At 41.2% G+C, this 19076-nt stretch overlaps 1 protein-coding gene across 1 annotated transcript; it reads left to right on the top strand.

The window, feature by feature from the left end:
- The first annotated feature begins 4717 nt into the window (after positions 1-4717).
- klhl35 (kelch-like family member 35) lies at positions 4718-13244 on the top strand. Its single transcript, XM_024393221.2, has 7 exons — positions 4718-4922; positions 5857-6749; positions 7216-7400; positions 8075-8193; positions 8412-8600; positions 11847-12035; positions 12600-13244. Exons 1-7 carry the CDS (start codon positions 4902-4904, stop codon positions 12795-12797), a joined length of 1794 nt encoding a protein of 597 aa, XP_024248989.1. The 5' UTR covers positions 4718-4901; the 3' UTR covers positions 12798-13244.
- Positions 13245-19076: the final 5832 nt, after the last annotated feature.

Raw genomic sequence — 19076 nt, 5'->3', positions numbered from 1 at the left:
CTCTCTTTCTTCCCCTCCCTCTCTTCATCTATCGCTCATCAGTCAGAAGAGCTGGGTCTTAATTCTTTGTGACTTGTCGTTCCCACATGTTGGCAGTTGCTCATTCTGGAACAGCTGTGTACATAGGGAGGTTATAAATTCCTTGTATCTTTCTGTAAACAGTTAGGCATGCAAACATATAAAGTTCAAAAAGCGCTCAGCTAAGAGGCTATTTATTATGTGGTCTCGGTAGTCTCCGTGTCCAGCCAAGTTATTATAAACTAACCAGATCGTTATCCTATTCTTCAGAGAAAGACAAACATACATATTCACAAGACGTACACTTTGGTAAGTAACATGTCATTGGCCAAATTTCAAATACTGTTGAAGCCTCAACTGGGGATGTGAAAGATACACATGCGCATTGCACAGACACACGCCCACACACACCCGCACACACACACACACACACGCCCACACACACCCGCACACACACACACGAACGCACATGCACGTCCGCACAAACACTCACCCTTTCCATCCAAAAAGGCGACGTCTTCTGAGGTGTTGTACCATTCCAGAATTGAATCTCAGAAATATGGTCCTCTCACCCCTGGTTCACATCCAGAGGTGTACATTAAGTGAAGTGAATGTCCATCTGTGGCAGTCCCCTTTGCAGCTTCCTCGGTCCAGTTATATTGAGCACAATGGGGAATCCCATTACATGATATGCCTATCCCAAGGGATACAACTAGATAATATCCAACTTCGATAACAATGGACTATTCAGTTCTATCCATAGTTTACATGTTCCAAAGTTTCGTCAATATCTGTCATTAACTTAACTCCGTCTTTGAATTAGCTCCACTAAATGTGAAAGGGTGAGCCGTTCTGGATAGGTATATTACCTTGTGAGCACACCTGTTTGAGTGAGAAGGGTGCACCTGCAGCCTTCAATTCAGAGGGTTCCTGCATGTGGGCATTTCTGCATTTGCATCAACCCCTCTTTATACTTCTTTTGGTCCATTTTTAGGCTATATCTCCAGTACATAAACGGGAAGCAGGGACGCTCCAGTACTGTAGATGCCGGTAATGCACCATAACGTTGGATGGCAACCTCAGATAAACCCAACAGAAGAGGAGGAGGGGGCGTCAACAGTAACTAGCTATAGCTAGTACACACCAGTAGAGTGTCCTTTGCCCCAGCCTGTTGGGCACTGTTCTCCCGCAGTTCTGTTAATGATAGCAAGGTCGGGTGATTGGCAGGTGGGAGCAAAGGATACTGTGTGCTAGCCTAGCCAACTAGTCCTAAGGAGGACTCCGGTACACAGCAGGCTAGCTAGCACACGGTGTCTCGCCTGCTGTGTACCAGACCAGCTAGCGGTAGGCGGGGCCGACACCGGTAGACAGTGTACTTCACCCCCACCTGTCGGGCACGGTTTTCTCCAGTACACAGCAGGCAGGGGGTGACACCGTGTGCTAGCTTGCTACTAGCAAACTAACTAGTTAGCACAGGGTGTCGCCCCAGCCTCCCGCCTGCTGTGCTAGCCGAAGGCGGGGCTTCCGGTAGACAGTGTCCTTGGGGCCTGCCTGTCGGCACGGTTTTCTCAGGTACACAGGAGGCGGGGGCGATACCGCAGTTCAGTTAACGATGGTGAGGGCAGGTGTTCAGCAGGCAGGAGCCAAGGACACGGTCCACCACTGGCTAGTTAGCCAAGATGACTCCAGTACACAGCAGGCGGGGGCGAAAAAACTCTGATAACACTTTTATTTCCCTTTTGACCCACATTAAAAAGTGTTACACAAGCAAGAAGATATCGTGCTCGAGGGGACGGCGTTCATGCAGGAACCAATGAGATGCTTGAGAGGAGTGTTCAAGAAGGGTGCAGGAATGCCCACATGCAGGAACCCCCCGAATTGCGGGCTGCAGATGCACACTGTTGGTTTGAGTCGAAAACAGCTTTTTGTCAGGTTTATAGTTTTTATTACCAGCCCTTTGTCAGGTATATGTTATCTATCAAGGTCTATGTCTCCCCCTAGTGCCAAAAATAATTGATTGCACATAAATTGATTGCAAATTCTTCACTTTGAAATTGACTGCTTTGGAATCTGAAATAGTTCATGCTTCTCAATGGTCAATTGAATGATTGATTCATATCCATTGATTCTTAAAGACTTTAACTTAGAAATGCCTCATAAACTTCGTACAACTCTTACCCTATCACAATCAAAAATGAGGTCAGCCTACACAACAATGTTATCTTCAGAATGTTAAAAACCATCATATTGATGTCATGGATTATCAGTCCTTGCATCCATAGCTCCATACATTTCTAAAGCACAAGTTAGCTTTGAAGCAAAAGTTAAAGTGATGGAGCTCCCATTTGGCTGAAAAACTAATTACAGATTGCGGCTTTAATAAACAGCCAGACAACAGGCAAGGAAATATGTAAACAAACACAGCCAGTCAGCCACAGATTCAACCACAATATACCCTCCATAATTTGCTCTCCCTCAGGTAAGATCTCTAATACATTATACCCTTTGTGTCCACAAATGACACAATCTCAATTGCACTCCACACTGCCCTTTCCCACATGAACAAAAGGAAAAACAGTGCATTCAGAAAGTACACACTTTTTCCACTTTTGTTACGTTATAACCTTATTCTAAAATGGACTCTATTTTTTTGTGGATCAATATGAACACAATACTCCTAAATGACAAAGCAAAAACAGGTTTAGATTTTATTTTTTCAAATGTACTAAAATGTAAAAAATTAAATATTACATAAGTACTCAGACCTTTACTCAGTATTTTGTTGAAACACCTTTGCCAGCGATTACAGCCTCGAGTCTTCTTGGGTATGACGCTACAAGCTTGGCACACCTGTATTTGGGGAGTTTCTCCCATTTCTTCACTGCAGATCCTCTCAAACTCTGTCAGGTTGGATGGGGAGTGTCGCTGCACAGCTATTTTCAGGTCTTTCCAGAGATGTTCGATCGGGTTCAAGTCCGGGCACTAGCTGGGCCACTTAAGGACATTCAGCGACTTGTCGCGAAGCCAATCCTGCTTTGTCTTGGCTGTGTTCTTAGGGTCATTGTCCTGTTGGAAGGTGAACCTTTGCCCCAGTCTGAGGTCCTGAGTGCTCTGGAGCAGGTTTTCATCAAGGAGCTCTCTATACTTTGCTCCGTTCATCTTTGCCTTGTTCCTGACTAGTCTCCCAGTCTCTGCCACTGAAAAACATCCCCACAGCATGATGCCCCCACCACCATGCTTCACCGTAGGGATGGTGCCAGGTTTCCTCCAAATGTGATGCTTGGCATTCAGACCAAAGAGTTCAATCTTGGTTTTATCAGACCAGAGAATCTTGTTTCCCATGGTCTGAGAGTCCTTAGGTACCTTTTGGCAAACTTCAAGCGGGCTGTCATGTGCCTTTTACTGAGGAGTGGCTTCTGTCTGGTCACTACCATAAAGACCTGATTGGTGGAGTGCTGCAGAGATGGTTGTCCTTCTGGATGGTTCTCCCATCTCCACAGAGGAATCCTAGAGCTCTGTCAGAGTGTCCATTTGGGGTTTTGGTCACCTCCCTGACCAAGGCTCTTCTTCCCCGATTGCTCAGTTTGGCCAGCTCTAGGAAGAGTCTTGGTGGTTCCTAACTTTGATCATTTAAGAATGATGGAGGCCACTGTGTTCTTGGGGTCCTTCAATGCTGCAGAAATTATTTGGTACCCTTCCCCAGATCTGTGCCTCGACACAATCTTGTCTTGGAGATCTACGGACAATTCCTTCGACCTCATGTATTGGTTTTTGTTCTGACATGCACTGTCAACTGTGGGACCTTATATAGACAGGTGTGTGCCTTTCCAAATCAAGTCCAATCAATTGAATTTACCACAGGTGGACTCCAATCAAGTTGTGGAAACATCTGAAGAATGATCAATGGAAACAGGATGCACCTGAGCTCAATTTTGAGTCTCACAGCAAAGAGTCTGAATACTTATGTAAATATTTTATTTTTTATTTATTTTTTGCAAAAAAATCTAGTGATATTATAGAGGTGATATCATTATGGTTATTGTACAATAATGTGTTTTTAGTTTTAAATAACACTTAAAACTCTATTTTAAAATGATTTAAAACCCTTTCCAATCCAAACTGCTACTCCCTTTCCAACTCCCTTTCCATCATTGGAAGCTGACCATCAATTTATATTTCTTTTTTGTATTTTTTGCTTTCATACAGTTTGAGATGATTTTTGAAATGAGAAGCGCTATATAAATTAAATACAATTACTATTATTATTATTGTTTTGTATGCCAATAGGGGCACAGGATCAGAGGAGAGGCACACATCAATAAAACACCTCCATGGAGCCCTACTCAGGTCTTTCGAAGAATGTAATATAATAGAATGAAATAGAATATCATATAATATGTTATTATATCATAGGGAAATGTGATTTGCAACCAAAAAACAGGAATAGGCCTACATCTGATGGCCCCTTTCAGACAAACCTGAAATCATCTGCTTTGTGTAGGCTGTGAAAAGCACTGGGTCTGGGTAACAAGGGGGTGGGGGAATATACGTCTAATTCCACAGTAGACCTACTGGCATAGCCAAATAATTTATCCCCTTTGTGTTTGTTGGACATAACTGATGCTGTCTACGCTCCTCCCCCTTTCTTTCAGTCGCTACCTCAGTGGTCGAGACAGGTAGGTTAGGCTACGGTTAATATTGCACAGGATACCTCACGTGAACTTCCAGGTTATTGTTTATTTTCTGTATTCGCATCTTCCCTGTCGGCAATCATATAAAAAGCCTTGTGTGTAACTTCCTTTGTAGGATACCTGAACAGTTGCTCTTGTCGTTGAATGATCGACCGTTATTGGTTTTAGGCAACATAGCCTAATTTCCCATCCATGCCAGGTGAAGTCTTGAAGGTACATTTTATAATATTTTGTGCTATTGTGCATGTCTGATTTTTTTCGTTTATTACCTTATTGTATTAATTTAGATCTAGCCTATTTTTTTCAGTAAATAAGTTTGCATGTGAGTGTCTAGTTTAACCAAAGAAACACTTATTTGGAAAACAGTTATATTGTAGGCTAATGTTGTTGTTTTTTAATGGAAAATGTTAATTATCTGAACAACAAACCATAGTTTCGTATTATGCAGTGAATGTTTGTATTCAAATAATACGTTTGTTCCAGTCAATAAGTAAATAGCATATTATTTCACGATCGTACAAAATAAAGAAAACACTACGTTTGGATTTTTACTTTTTATAAACCACATTCAAAAAAAGCCAACGACTAGGTTGTGAATGCTGTATAGCCTATACACGTTTTTTCCCTAATAGATTGACAAAGGGTGTGGAGCAGAACATAACAGCGCATGCTGCCTGGAAAGCTGATTGGCTATCCCGGCGGTGATATTATCGTGCAGGGAGCAGCTGCTGTGCATGGCTATCAAATTTCATGCTGTGCAGCCTGTGCATGTAGAGGGCTTATTATTGTGTTATCGGTGCGCAATCGTCTACCAATTCAAAACGAGCAACCATAAAATGTATGCTACAGTGGCAATAGTTTTCTTATGGGATATCTGGTCTTATTCTGTGTACATTTTTTTTTTTTACTTTGCAAAAGTGACTTTAATTATAAAGCATATGCAATGAAAGGGATAGTTCATAAAATCAAAGTCAGATTTCACTTTAATTGAAATGTTAAAATCAGCTTTATTCAATGTCGAAGTCTTAACACCAAATGATTTTTTTTTTAGATTAGACCTAGTACTGTAAAACATTAATTAATCCAATAATTGTAAGCCTTTCTCTACTCTCATCTTCGCTCACTCTTTCTCTCTCCCTCCCTCCAGCTCCCTCGTCCATTCCTCACCATGGGGTTTGGAAGCGCTGGCGAGCCTCAACCTCTGCCTCAGGGCGACCAACATCCTCAGTGGAAAGAGATGAGCTTCTGCGAGGGCCCACGCCACTCAGAACAGATCCTCCAGGTGCTCAACGTCTACCGCCGCAGCGGCACCTTCACCGACATGGTCCTGCAGGTGGACAGCAGTGAGTTCCCATGCCACCGCGCCATCCTCAGCGCCGGCAGCATCTACTTCCGCACGATGTTCAACGGGCAGCTCCGCGAGAGCCGCCAGCAGCTGGTGCGCATCCAGGGCATAGGTGCCTCCACCATGGAGACGGTGCTCAACTTCGTGTATGAGGGCAAGGCGGTGCTGGATGAGGCCAACGTGGGAAGCGTGTTCGGCGCCGCCGACATGCTGGGTGTCAGCGTGCTCAGCAAGGCGTGTGTGCAGTTCCTGGAGGAGCGTATGGACCACTCCAACTGCCTAGGCATCATGGACTTCGCTAGCTCATACCTCATCACGCCTCTGGCAGACAAGTGCCAGACTATGTTGTACAGGGACTTTGTGGAGGTCTACAAGCACGAAGAGTTCCTGAGCTTAGCCAAAGAGCGTGTGGTGGAGCTTCTGACCAGCGAGCAACTCCAGGTGGACAAGGAGGAGGTGTTGGTGGAGGCAGTGCTGAAATGGGTGCACCACGTGCCCGCAGAAAGGAAAGGGGCCCTCCAGGAGCTGTTGGAGCTAGTGCGTCTGCCTCTGGTGGACCCTGTTTTCTTCGTCAATGTGATAGAATCGGACGACCTGGTCCAGGACTGCAGGGAGTGCCGGCCACTGCTGCAGGAGGCCAGGATGTACCATGTCCTGGGGAGGGAAGTGGACTCTGTGCGGACCAGACCGAGAAAGTAAGTACTAAAGCCATTGGTGTAAAAAACATCAGCCAGCCTTATGTATGTATGTACAATAATGCTCTATAGTGGTCGCTGACACTGGTCCTGAATAGCTACAGGGTGTGGAGGCTTTATTTCCCAGCCCAGTGCAAACACATTTAGTTCAGCTAATTAAAGTATTGATGATACGATATTTGGTTAAATCAAGTGCTAGGCTGGAACATAGCTTCTTTCAGGACCAGGATTTTGCTACCTTTTTTCTAACCTGAAAACAAAACAAAGTAAAGGAGAGAGAAGAGGGAATTCTTCTATGAGCGAAAATACAGTTCTGGTATGTCTCTTTGCTGTAGACTCATATCACTAATAGTCACATTTGTAAAAATACTAGTACATATTCAGGGAGTCTGTATTGTTGTCCAGTTGGTTCTCAGTTCTTCAGTTAAAATATATTCACTCTGTCTGTCGGTCTGTCTGTGCTCAGGTGTATGGGGAGAGCGGAGGTGATCGTGGTGATCGGAGGCTGTGACAGAAACGGCTTCTCCAGACTGTCCTTCACTGAGAAACTCAACCCTTACACAAAAGAGTGGGTGCCCGGTGCCACCATCCCAGGATACTCTAAGTCCGAGTTTGCCAGTTGTGAGCTGCAGAATGAAGTATACGTGTCAGGTGTGCCACTGTTATAAGGAAATGTTGATCGTCACAAGATGAGATGATGGTGCATATGCATAGGTTTATATTAGTATTTTATCTTTGACAATTACTTGTGAACATACTATTACCATGTTATTACAACTTTATCCCATGCTGTAATGTAAAGTGCTACCAAAATATTTTTATTATGTAATGGTAGATGTTTAGGAACTGTCCCCTAGATAATAAGCTATTCATACTTTATCAGGGCAATAGCTGTGAACAAGCCATGTTTGTTATTGTGCAAAGCACATTGCTGTCAAACCTGTTTTTACACCTTACGTCAGTTCTACTGTCAACTGACAGAGCTTCTGCTTATTCAAAGGGAAATGCATGTTTTTTTGTGGGATGTGGGATGTCTTTAATTGCTTTTCCATAGCATCTCTGCTCTATATTTATTTACCCAGACAGGCATGTCCACAGCCTATAAGAAAACCCAAGGCAGTGGCATTTTTGAAAGTTATTAAACATGGCCACTGTCTCAGTTCTGAAATATGGGGCTATATGTATCAATAGTCTCAGAGTAGGAGTGTCCATTAAATCTTATTCATTGTGATCTAAATGGCAAAACTGATCTTAGAAGAGCACTCCTACTCTAAGATGCTTGATAGCCTTCATATTGACCCTGACTTGATTGTATCGTCCTGCAGGAGGCCAGTTGAATAGCTCGGATGTGTGGAAATACATGCCCCAGGTGGACCACTGGGTTCGTGTCGCCTCCTTGGCCAAGGCCAGGTGGAGGCACAAGATGACTGCTCTGCTTGGAAAGGTGAGCCTGCCTTTGTTCCAGTTGCCTCCCTTTGTGGATACAAAGTCCCATAATAATTGACATCCATTTCTGATTAAGTCAAAGTCAGCGTTGTGAGCGCTTAGGAGTTCTCCCATAATGAATATTTGTCCGAGCAGGCTGGTTTGCAATTTGACCATAGACTGGGTAGAATAAGAATTGTACTGAGTTAAGCTGTGTGTGTGTGTTTGTGGTTGTAGCTGTATGCAGTGGGAGGCTTCAATGGGCTGGAGCGCTTGTCCAATGTGGAGTGCTACAGTGTCTACGACAACCAGTGGCGGACTGTAGCCCCTTTACTGCTGGCCGTGAGCTCAGCGGCTCTTGTGGGCTGCTCTGGCAAGCTCTACGTCATTGGTGGGGCCGTGAACAATGACTGCAATACCAACAAGGTGAGCTGGAATCTGTGGTGTAGAGCGAAATTGCCCCTCAACGCTGATCATGGGTCAGTTTTGCATTTCCCTCACTAATGGTTAAAGACCCCCTCCAGCAATTTTTTTTACTTTTAATGTTGAAAAGCGATATCACAAATATAAATACATGAAAGTACACAGCAAACTTTAAGGAGTAGGGTATTCAAGGAGTTAGTCTGATGTGATTCCGTTATGCCATCGGCCTCCTCGCTTGAGGAACAATAGAGGAGCAATAGAGAACAAAAGAGGAAATGCCCACCCCCCCCACTTGTGCAATTTCATGACATATCTGGACATAGCCGCAGGAAGTAGGGGTGCTGAGGATGCTGCTGCCCCTGTGAAAAATCGGAATAAAAAAATATACATTAATAATGCATTTTATATTTTTTGAAGAAAAAAATGTTCACACAAAAGTAGTGCACTGGGCCTTTACTAGTCCTTTATTAATTGACCGATATAGGCATCTGTAGCACGGGCAAAAGATCTGTACCTATGGGAAATTTCCGAAATGGGTCAGGCATACAGTAGAGGTTAGATTACCCTTTTCAGAATACTGAACTGAGGCGAACTGAGTTATGCATCCACCATAGTTGTTGGAACCATGTGTGAAAAGAAAAGACCTGAGCCAGCACAGTACGGTTTGGGTGGTATGGTAGTGTGAAAAGGGTATTGAGAGTTGAGGTAAACTATTACGTTAAAACTATTTGCTTTACTTCACACGTATCATGAAATCACGGTTAAAGTTTAAGAACAGAATAGCAATATTGTTGACATTTCATCATCTACCAGCACGCGTTGTTGTTATTGGCCCAGCGTCATCCGGTTAGGGGAGGGTTTGGCCGGGGTAGGCCATCATTGTGAAATAAGAATTTGTTCTTAACTGACTTGCCTAGTTAAATAAAGGTTAAATAAAATGAAAATAAATATTGTAGTCCACACCACACTTAGACAACGGCTTAAACAAACAATAGCTGGATTATGGAATGACAAGTACTCCCTATGTAGATATATTAAATGTCAACCAAGGTTCTTAAATTCTGACATAGAGAGCCTTGACAGGTCAGGGAATCAGCCTCAAAATCCTCCATCAGTGATTTAAAAACACCAATCGGGACAAGTTCTTCCAGTTTAAAAGTATTTTGTAAGGTGTCCCAAGACGATGGCGCAGAGTACATAAAAGCCCTTTTACCAAATTCAGTTCGGACATTTGGAACAGTTAGCAGGATAAAGTCAAGCGAACGAAGAGAGTACCCACCACATTTCCGAACAATAAAAATGCACAAATAAAAAGGTAATAAACCCAAAATGGCTTTGTAAATAAAAGTATACCAGTGACTGAGCCTACGAGTGACTAGAGAAGGCCAGCCAACCCTGGTATACAAAGTGCAGTGGTGCCTAAAGGTTTTGCAGTGTAAAATAAATCTTAAAGTGCAATGGTAAAGAGTGTCAATTGATCTCAAACACTGAGCGGAAGCATTCATATATAAAATATCCCCATAGTCTAGTAAAGGCATAAATGTAGCTGATACTAGCCTCCTTCTGGCTTCAAAAGAAAAACAGGCCTTATTCCTAAAATAAAATCCCAATTTCAGCTTCAATTTTTTTGTAAGTTGTTGAAAATGCAATTTAAAATAGAGGCCATCATCAATTAAAATTCCAAGATATTTATATGAGGTTACAACCTCAATCTCCTTGCCCTGACAGGTAGTAATAGGTGAAAGGTTCAGAGGTCTATTTCTTGCATTATAAAACACCATTAGTTTAGTTGTCTCAGTATTGAGGATAAGCTTCAATTGACACAAGGTATGTTGAACAGTATAAAAAGGAGTTTGCATGTTCTGTGGAAGCCACACACAATACTGTAGTATTAGTCAAATGTAGTGTTAAGCCATTTCTTACAAGACCCTACTTTTACTGTCCATAGAGGTTCAGTGCATTTTAGGCCGGTTTCCCAGACACAGAATAGTCCTGGACTAAAAAGCAGTTTCAATAGAGATTCTCCATTGAGAATTAATTTTACTCCTAGACTAGTCTTAATATGTAATCAGGAAACCATCCCCAAAAGTAATGTATTATAAGAAAACCCTTTAGGCATACTAAATGTCTAAAAATACATATAAAGAGAAAATTTGCTATTTATATACACATGCATACGTTAAAAAAAAGATATGTAATGCCTAATATGTGATCTCTATATTTCTAGCACACCTAATTTTATGTTTAACCTTCTCTTAAACAACCCTGCTTGTGCTGTCCATACCATAGAGATCCTATTGTTTTATACAATATATATTGTTTTATATAATATATATACAAAAGTATTTGGACACCCCTTCAAATGAGTGATTTCGGCTATTTCAGCCACACCCGTTGCTGACCGGTCGGTGTATAAAGTTGAGTACACAGCCATGCAATCTTCATAGACAAACATTGGCAGTAGAATGACCCCTCTGAAGAGCTCAGTAATTTTCAACGTGGCACTGTCCTAGGATGCCACCTTTCCAACATATCAGTTAATCAAATTTCTGCCCTGCTAGAGCTGCTCCGGTCAACTGTAAGTGCTGTTATTGTGAAGTGGAAATGTCTAGGAGCAACAACGGCTCAGCCGCGAAGTGGTAGGCCACACAAGCTCACAGAACGGGACCGCAGAGTGCTGAAGTGCGTAGCGAGTAAAAATAGTCTGTCCTCGCTCAGTTGCAACACTCACTACCAAGTTCCAAACTGCCTCTAGAAGCAACGTCAGCACAATAACTGTTCGTCAGGAGCTTAATGAAATGGGTTTCCGTGCCCAAACAGCCGCACACAAGCCTAAGATCACCAACCGCATAGTGCCAACTGTAAAGTTTGGGGGCGGAGGAATAATGGTCTGGGGCTGTTTTTCATGGTTCGGGGCTAGGCCCCTAAGCTCCAGTGAAGGGAAATCTTAACGCTACAGCATACAATGACATTCCAGATGATTCTTTGCTTCCAACTTTGTGGCAACCGTTTGGGGAAGGCCCATTTCTGTGTACAAAGTGAGATCCATACAGAAGTTGTTTGTCGAGATCGGTGTGGAAGAACTTGAGTGCCCTGCACAGAGCCCTGCTCTCAACCCCATCAAACACCTTTGGGATGAATTGGAATGCAGACTGCAAGCCAGACCTAATCGCCCTAATCGCCCAAGCAGGTGTCCACATACGTTTGGTCATAGTGTATGTTCTAAATGTAATTCTATGGTCCATGCAGGTTCAGTGCTATAACACAGAAGAGGACCAATGGCAGTATGTGTCATCCTGTCCCTTCTCTCAGAGATGCATCAATGCCACCGCACACAATAACACCATCTATGTGGTGGGAGGACTCCTGGACCAGATTTACAGCTACACACCAAAGACCGATAACTGGAGCAAAGTGGTGGACTTGCCAATGAAACTGGTAAGTGAATTTGATACTAGTAGGTGTAACCAGTGGGTTACATAAAATAGGGAAATCACTTTGCTTTTGACAACTCCTGTTTGTCAATTGCCAGATAAGGATTTACAATCACAATTGTTGAAATCACAACAAAAACAATCCCTATGTAGACACCCGTATACAGCGAATGGGATTATAATTTCTGATATGGCCACATATGAGAAGAAACAGGAGTTGAGGAGCAGTAGGCCATTCATTTATAATTTGTGGGGTGTAAAGCTTCTAAAGCCACATGATTTTGGAGCTGCCTGTCACATATTAGTTTGGCTTGTATGGGTTGAAATTCATTCAGTCAGGAAGTTCAAAATTACATATTATCCAAGGAAAGGAAAGCTGGGACGGTTTTCATGAGGCTTTTCAGAGTAGGTGTGCTGATCTAGAATTTTATCTTTTAGTTTTATCTTTTGGAACATAATGAACAAGATCACAGGGACAGGGGCGACCTGATCCTAGATCAGCACTCCTACTCTGAGACGCTTTATGAATAAGGCCCCTGACCCTTATGTCTCTGTGTCTGTCTATCAGGAGAGCTGTGGCCTGACTGTGTGTGAGGGGAAGGTCTACATCGTCGGGGGGAGAGATAGTTGTGCCTCGGCCACCGACCAGGTTTGGGCCTACAGTCCTGAGAGCGGCAAGCTGACAGACGAGAAGCCCATGTCACGCAGTGTCAGCTACCACGGTTGTGTCACTGTCACCCAGTGGCCACCAAAGAAGACCCACTGAGGTGTAGGTGGAAGTTGCCACTAGACACTGATCATGGGTCAGTTATACTAATGGTTAAAGTTAGTTTTGGGGGAGGAGAAGCTGATCCTAGCTCTGTACCTAGGGGAAACTTCACCCCAGAACCTGGGCTGCTGCCTGATGATTGGCAGTTGACTGAATCATGTTCCCATAGCCTGCTACTATTGGATGAAAGTACTTACAACTCCCTCCCCCATCTATAGACCACAAGAATGATAAGAGGCGACAAGAGACGCCCCAGACCTCACGTTTTGAGGTTGTTGCTTCAACGCCTTGTCAGTTGTGTATTTATGTAATATGTTGTTAGATGCCATTTCATTGAGGAAGAGGCCCAGAACATACACTACCGTTCAAATGTTTGGGGTCACTTAAAAATGCACATTTTTCGTCCATTAAAATAACATCAAATTGATCAGAAATAAATTGTAGACATTGTTAATGTTGTAAATGACTATTGTAGCTGGAAACGGCAGATTTTTTAAATGTAATCTCTACGTAGGCGTACGGAGGCCCATTATTAGCAACCATCACTCCTGTGTTCCAATGGCACGACTTATTAGCTAATCCATGTTTATCATTTTAAAGGGCTAATTCATCATTAGAAAACCCTTTTGCAATTATGTTAGCACAGCTGAAAACTGTTGTTCTAAATAAAGAAGCAATAAAACTGGCCTTCTGTAGGCTAGTTGAGTATCTGGAGCGTTGGCATTTGAGGGTTCTGAAGAAACTGAAGATCTCGTATAACGCTGTGTACTACTCCCTTCACAGAATAGCGCAAACTGGCTCTAACCAGAATAGAAAGAGGAGTGGGTGGCCCCGGTGTACATGTTTCTGGCCATTTTGAGCCTGTAATCGAACCCACAAATGCTGATGCTCCAGATACACAACTAGTCTAAAGGCCAGTTTTATTGCTCCTTTAATCAGAACAAAAGTTTTCAGCTGTGCTAACATAATTGCAAAAGGTTTTTCTAATGATCAATTAGCCTTTTAAAATGATAAACTTGGATTAGCTAACACAACGTGCCACTGGAACACAGGAGTGATGGTTGCTGATAATGGGCCTCAGTACGCCTAGATATTCCATAAAAAATCTGCTGTTACTGGCTACAATAGTCATTTACAACTTTAACAATGTCTACACTGTATTTCTGATCAATTTTATGTTATTTTAATGGACAACATTTTTGCTTTTCTTTCAAAAACGAGGACATTTCTAAGTGACTCCAAACTTTTGAAACTTTTGTACACTTACACATTTGCTCACTTTAGTGACCTTGCTTCAATGGAAGGTTTCCTTGAGTGCCAATTGTTTAAAAAAAAAAAAATGGCACCTTTAGGAACCTGCCATCCTGCATTTTTTGCTTATTATCTATTTGGCCTCGATCCTGACAATGACCTCAACAAGACTGTCAGATGAGGAACCTCACTGTCAACTCTGTGTGTCCCAAATGGCACCCTATTCCCTATAGTGTACTACTTTTGACCAAGGCTCTGAACAGAAGTAGTGCACTATATAGGGAGTAGGGTGCCATTTTGGAGATATAGATTGCACAATGCTGTGACAGGTATACCAAACAGATACAAATAGGGAGGAGATTCTATATCAAGTGCAGATGAGACATGATAAAATCACATCAAGGCTTACATTCCACAGGCTTACATTCCACAGTTGATGGCCTGTAATTACTGGTTAGAAACAGATAGTGAAACAAGACTTCTTATGAACTAAATAGAGACTTCTAGTGTTCTGATGAATTATCACTACCCGTAGTCTCCTGTCATTTGAAGCATGAGAAAAGTAGGCATCTGGCCACCCTTACCTACTCTTTGATTTAGATTCAGGTTCAGTTAAATGATCTGAGACAAATGTTTGTGATTGTTTAGTGACCACGTCTACTTGTATGTATTGCTTATACACAGTCTAAGGGGCAAATCCTCATTTCCATTCAAATATGATTTTGACTTAGAAAATTTGAAGGCAGGATTCACCCCTTAGCACTTAATACAGCAGACAGGTCCTTCAGTTCCTGCATTTTAAGTCATTATTGCCTCATAACTGACAGCATATGAACTGACATTGATCAACAAGCACTTGACATGAATCCTAACTTGAGATCCACATGCATAACTCGTATTTAATCATTTATTGATGTAAATGGGAGACTTACATACATAAAGGACTCTGTTCAACCTGTAGTGCTGAAGCGTAATAGCCGGCATTTGCAGTGTTTACCGCGTGAATACAGTCTCCACTAACGCAGGAACGTTGCCTTTCAATTTCAATCACGCTGTAACGCTGAACTTCCGTGATACGGATTGAATAGAGCCCATAAACTTTCAGTGATGCGCACAGATCACAATGACCAAGTTATCAAAAGAGAAAACAGAACAGTACTTTTAAGAACTGTGATAGCATAATTACAAGATTATGTTATGTTTATACACCAAATTGTTGTTTTATGAAATAGAGTAAGGTTCTTAGGACTCTCTTTCTGAGTTAACTGAGAGGAGTCTTTTGAAGCTTGGGCTGGCAACTGTTGAAGAGATGGTTTCCACTCTAGCTTCCTGCAGTTAGTCTGGGCGTATGGTCAAGGAAAATTGGTTTTGCTTGAGCTGACAATGGCTTGCTGATAAAAACCTAAAGTTGGCATTTCATAGACAAGATGTGGTGTGTTCCTTTTATTGTATTCTAATGCTGATTTAACTTTCCATTTGAATGAAGGAATCACTGTGCAAACTTTCCAGCTCATACCCATACAATGTGATTGACATGCCAATTTTGTTTTCCAAGATGTGGTGTGTGTGACCCGAGATTGAGATAACCTGGAAGAGTTTAGAACAATGCCTCATTTTCTCATCTTCCTGGCATCTGGGAAACTAAGCTGGATGGAAGTAAAACAAAATCCCGTGCAGATAACCAGGACATCAACCAAGGGGGCTTATGGGAAGGTTAGAAATGACTGACTAAGCATTTTTAGGGCTTATATAATATCTCTTTATTCCTTATCAGTTAGGCTCTCAGCCGACGTTTTCATTATTGCAATAATTAATCGATATTACATAAAGATGATTGTTTGAAGAAATGACCAAGTCTCTCTCAGTACTGAATTTCCACGACAGAACACTGACCACATAGCACAAATTAATGATTTTTTAACAGTAACAATACTTATTTTGTAGATAAAACTTATTTGAACGTTTATCTTCACTCTAACCTGGTCAGTTGTATATATTCATATAGTTTCCTTTACGTAAAAGTTTTAGTGTGTGAAGAAACTAGGTCACAATTTGAATTGAACGACACTTTCAGAGAGGAAATCCCATACTTCAATATGAAACATTCTGTATGTGTATGATGTACATACCTGAACTCCCTAATCACTTTTTAAAAATTGTATTCTAATGCTGATTTAACTTTCCATTTGAATGAAGGAATCACTGTGCAAACTTTCCAGCTCATACCCATATAATGTGATTGACATGCCAATATTGTTTTCCAAGATGTGGTGTGTGTGACCCGAGATAGAGATAACCTGGAAGAGTTTAGAACAATGCCTCATTTTCTCATCTTCCTGGCATCTGGGAAACTAAGCTGGATGGAAGTAAAACAACATCCCGTGCAGATAACCAGGACATCAACCAAGGGGGCTTATGGGAAGGTTAGAAATGACTGACTAAGCATTTTTAGGGCTTATATAATATCTCTTTATTCCTTATCAGTTAGGCTCTCAGCCGACGGTTTCATTATTGTAATAATTAATCGATATTACATAAAGATGATTGTTTGAAGAAATGACCAAGTCTCTCTCAGTACTGAATTTCCACGACAGAACACTGACCACATAGCACAAATTAATTATTTTTTAACAGTAACAATACTTATTTTGTAGATAAAACTTATTTGAACATTTATCTTCACTCTAACCTGGTCAGTTGTATGTATTCATATAGTTCCCTTTTTGTAAATGTTTTAGTGTATGAAGAAACTAGGTCACAATTTGAATTGAATGACACTTTCAGACAGGAAATCCCATACATCAAAATGAAACATACTGTATGTGTATGATGTACATACCTGAACTCCCTAATCTCTTTAAAAAAAAAAGAAGTTATATTCTAATGCTGAGTTAACTTTCCATTTGAATGAAGGAATCACTGCACAAACTTTCCAGCTCATACCCATACAATGTGATTGACATGCCAATATTGTTTTCCAGTGTTTTCTGTTTTTGGCTGACTAGGTTAAGTATTTTTGATTATTACTAATTTAAGTGTGAGATTCCAATAAAGCTGATTTTCCTACAGTGAAGGTATTGAATACATTTCTGGATAAATAGATATCAGATAATTGAAACGGACAATGTTCCCTGTAGTCTGCAACAGTGCTGTTATGGTGAGCTACAATCTCAGACAGTTTTCAGTTTGATTTTTGGGGAGGCCTGGATTCCCTTGGCATCCATGAAAACATGCCATTGGACGTTTTGACTATTATTTAGACAATTTAGACATTGTTAAGACACTAATTGGAACTGAGAGGAACAGCAATTGTAAATAATTTTGTCAACCTCCAGGGTCCTCACCTCAGAAACCCTAAGGTGGTCATCGCATTTGCCAAAATATTTTACCACTGACTCTTGAGTGTGATAAGAAATTGTATTTTTCTGCTATAAGAGCTGTTGTGATATCATCTGTTATCTTAATCCTCTCTTTTTCATGGAAGCGTCTGGTTACATTCCAGAGATGGCACAGTGGTATCAGATATCTATCTTTACTCTACTGGTATTATGGGACTGATGTACGGGAACAAACAAACAAGTCACCATCAGACCAGTTTTGAAGTTTCTTAGAAAACCTAAGGCAACATCCCTCTCAAGCTTCCTTAGAGAACTGACCTGAAATGGTGAAATTGAAAAGGTTCTCATGTACTGTAGATAGGAATGTCTTGTTAAGAAAGTAGGGTAACACTTCATTTTAAGGGGTCCTTATTACAGTGAAATTGCATGTTTAATTACACTGTAACAAGTATTGTAGTTCATTGTAATAGCTCATAGTTACACTGTAACAACAACATGTAACTGGTGGTTATTGCGGTCTGTAATTACAGAGGAGTAGCAAATACTTGTTACACATGGGAAAGTTTCCCCTAAAATCTCCAATTCAGTGTGTAGTTTCTTCTCAGCTGCATCTGATTCAGTAATAACTGTCACAAGGTTGTAATCTCTTATCGACAGATGTGCTGGGTGTCCAAGATTACAGAGGTTGGCGGATCAATAGGTTTTAATTACCTACCCATGAATGTGCACTCTTCAAAATCTCCACTCAATGTGGTTGCTAGCACTTGTCCCCAAAAAGTGTACTATCTGGGTTCATTTGGTTGGGTTTACAATAACAGATCAGACATAGATAAACCTCTGACTGGGGTCTACCATACGGCTGTCATAACAGATTATAATTTAACAACAAATGTATAATTATTGTGTAGATTACCGTTATTCACCGTTAGTCAGCACCTCCACACAAACACATTTTTCTGGGTGTGTGCCAGCTCATGCTTTTAATCTAGATTACCCATTATGACAACCTGAACCTCCTTGCCATCTGAGTCAGAGGATAAACCCACAAGTACACCAGAGAGTACATGTAATATCTGCATAAGTACAATGTAATTACTAAGTGTTACACAGGATTTGGCTAGTTAAAATGAAGGGTATCTTGAGGTGTACTTACATATCTGTAATAAATACAAAGTTGTCGATAGTTCATTTAGCTATTTGAAGTGAAGTGTAACTTTATAGATACCTATGATACATTTCTATATAATTACTCATTACCAATTGAAAATACCTACAAACAAATAAGAGCTTCTACTTTAGTATATTTTATTGCAACATGTAAAAAATACCTTATATTTCTTACAAAACAATAAGGATTTTTGTTGTTAGATTAATAATTCGATGAATTACATTAAACAAAGATATATAGGTCTACTCAATAACATAAAAATAACTATTCTAGAGGTGACTCAAATCTGTAGCCTATAGTATGGTGAGTAGCCTAGATAGCTAGCTAATTTAGAAAAATGGGATTGTCTTTTTCTTCCATTTTTAACATTACAAGAAACAATGGAAATCGACAACTCAGTCTCTGTCTTCATCTGTTTCTTTCTTGTAAGCATTTTCCCATTCCTGGAGTCTGAGACATTTTGGGAATCTGTGGAAGAGAAGAAGAGTATAAACTATCAAAATAAACCGCCGTTAGTCA

Source organism: Oncorhynchus tshawytscha, linkage group LG30 (genome assembly GCF_018296145.1).
Source record: "Oncorhynchus tshawytscha isolate Ot180627B linkage group LG30, Otsh_v2.0, whole genome shotgun sequence".
NCBI classification, from domain to species: domain Eukaryota; kingdom Metazoa; phylum Chordata; class Actinopteri; order Salmoniformes; family Salmonidae; genus Oncorhynchus; species Oncorhynchus tshawytscha.
This window is presented reverse-complemented; position numbering and strand designations above follow the sequence as displayed.

Excerpts from the sequence above, each read along its gene's own strand:
- klhl35 (XM_024393221.2), top strand. The coding sequence starts at position 4,902 with ATGCCAGGTGAAGTCTTGAAG. Across the intron at positions 7,401-8,074 it reads GAATGAAGTATACGTGTCAG|GAGGCCAGTTGAATAGCTCG; the intron begins GTGTGCCACTGT and ends ATCGTCCTGCAG. Across the intron at positions 12,036-12,599 it reads TGGACTTGCCAATGAAACTG|GAGAGCTGTGGCCTGACTGT; the intron begins GTAAGTGAATTT and ends TCTGTCTATCAG.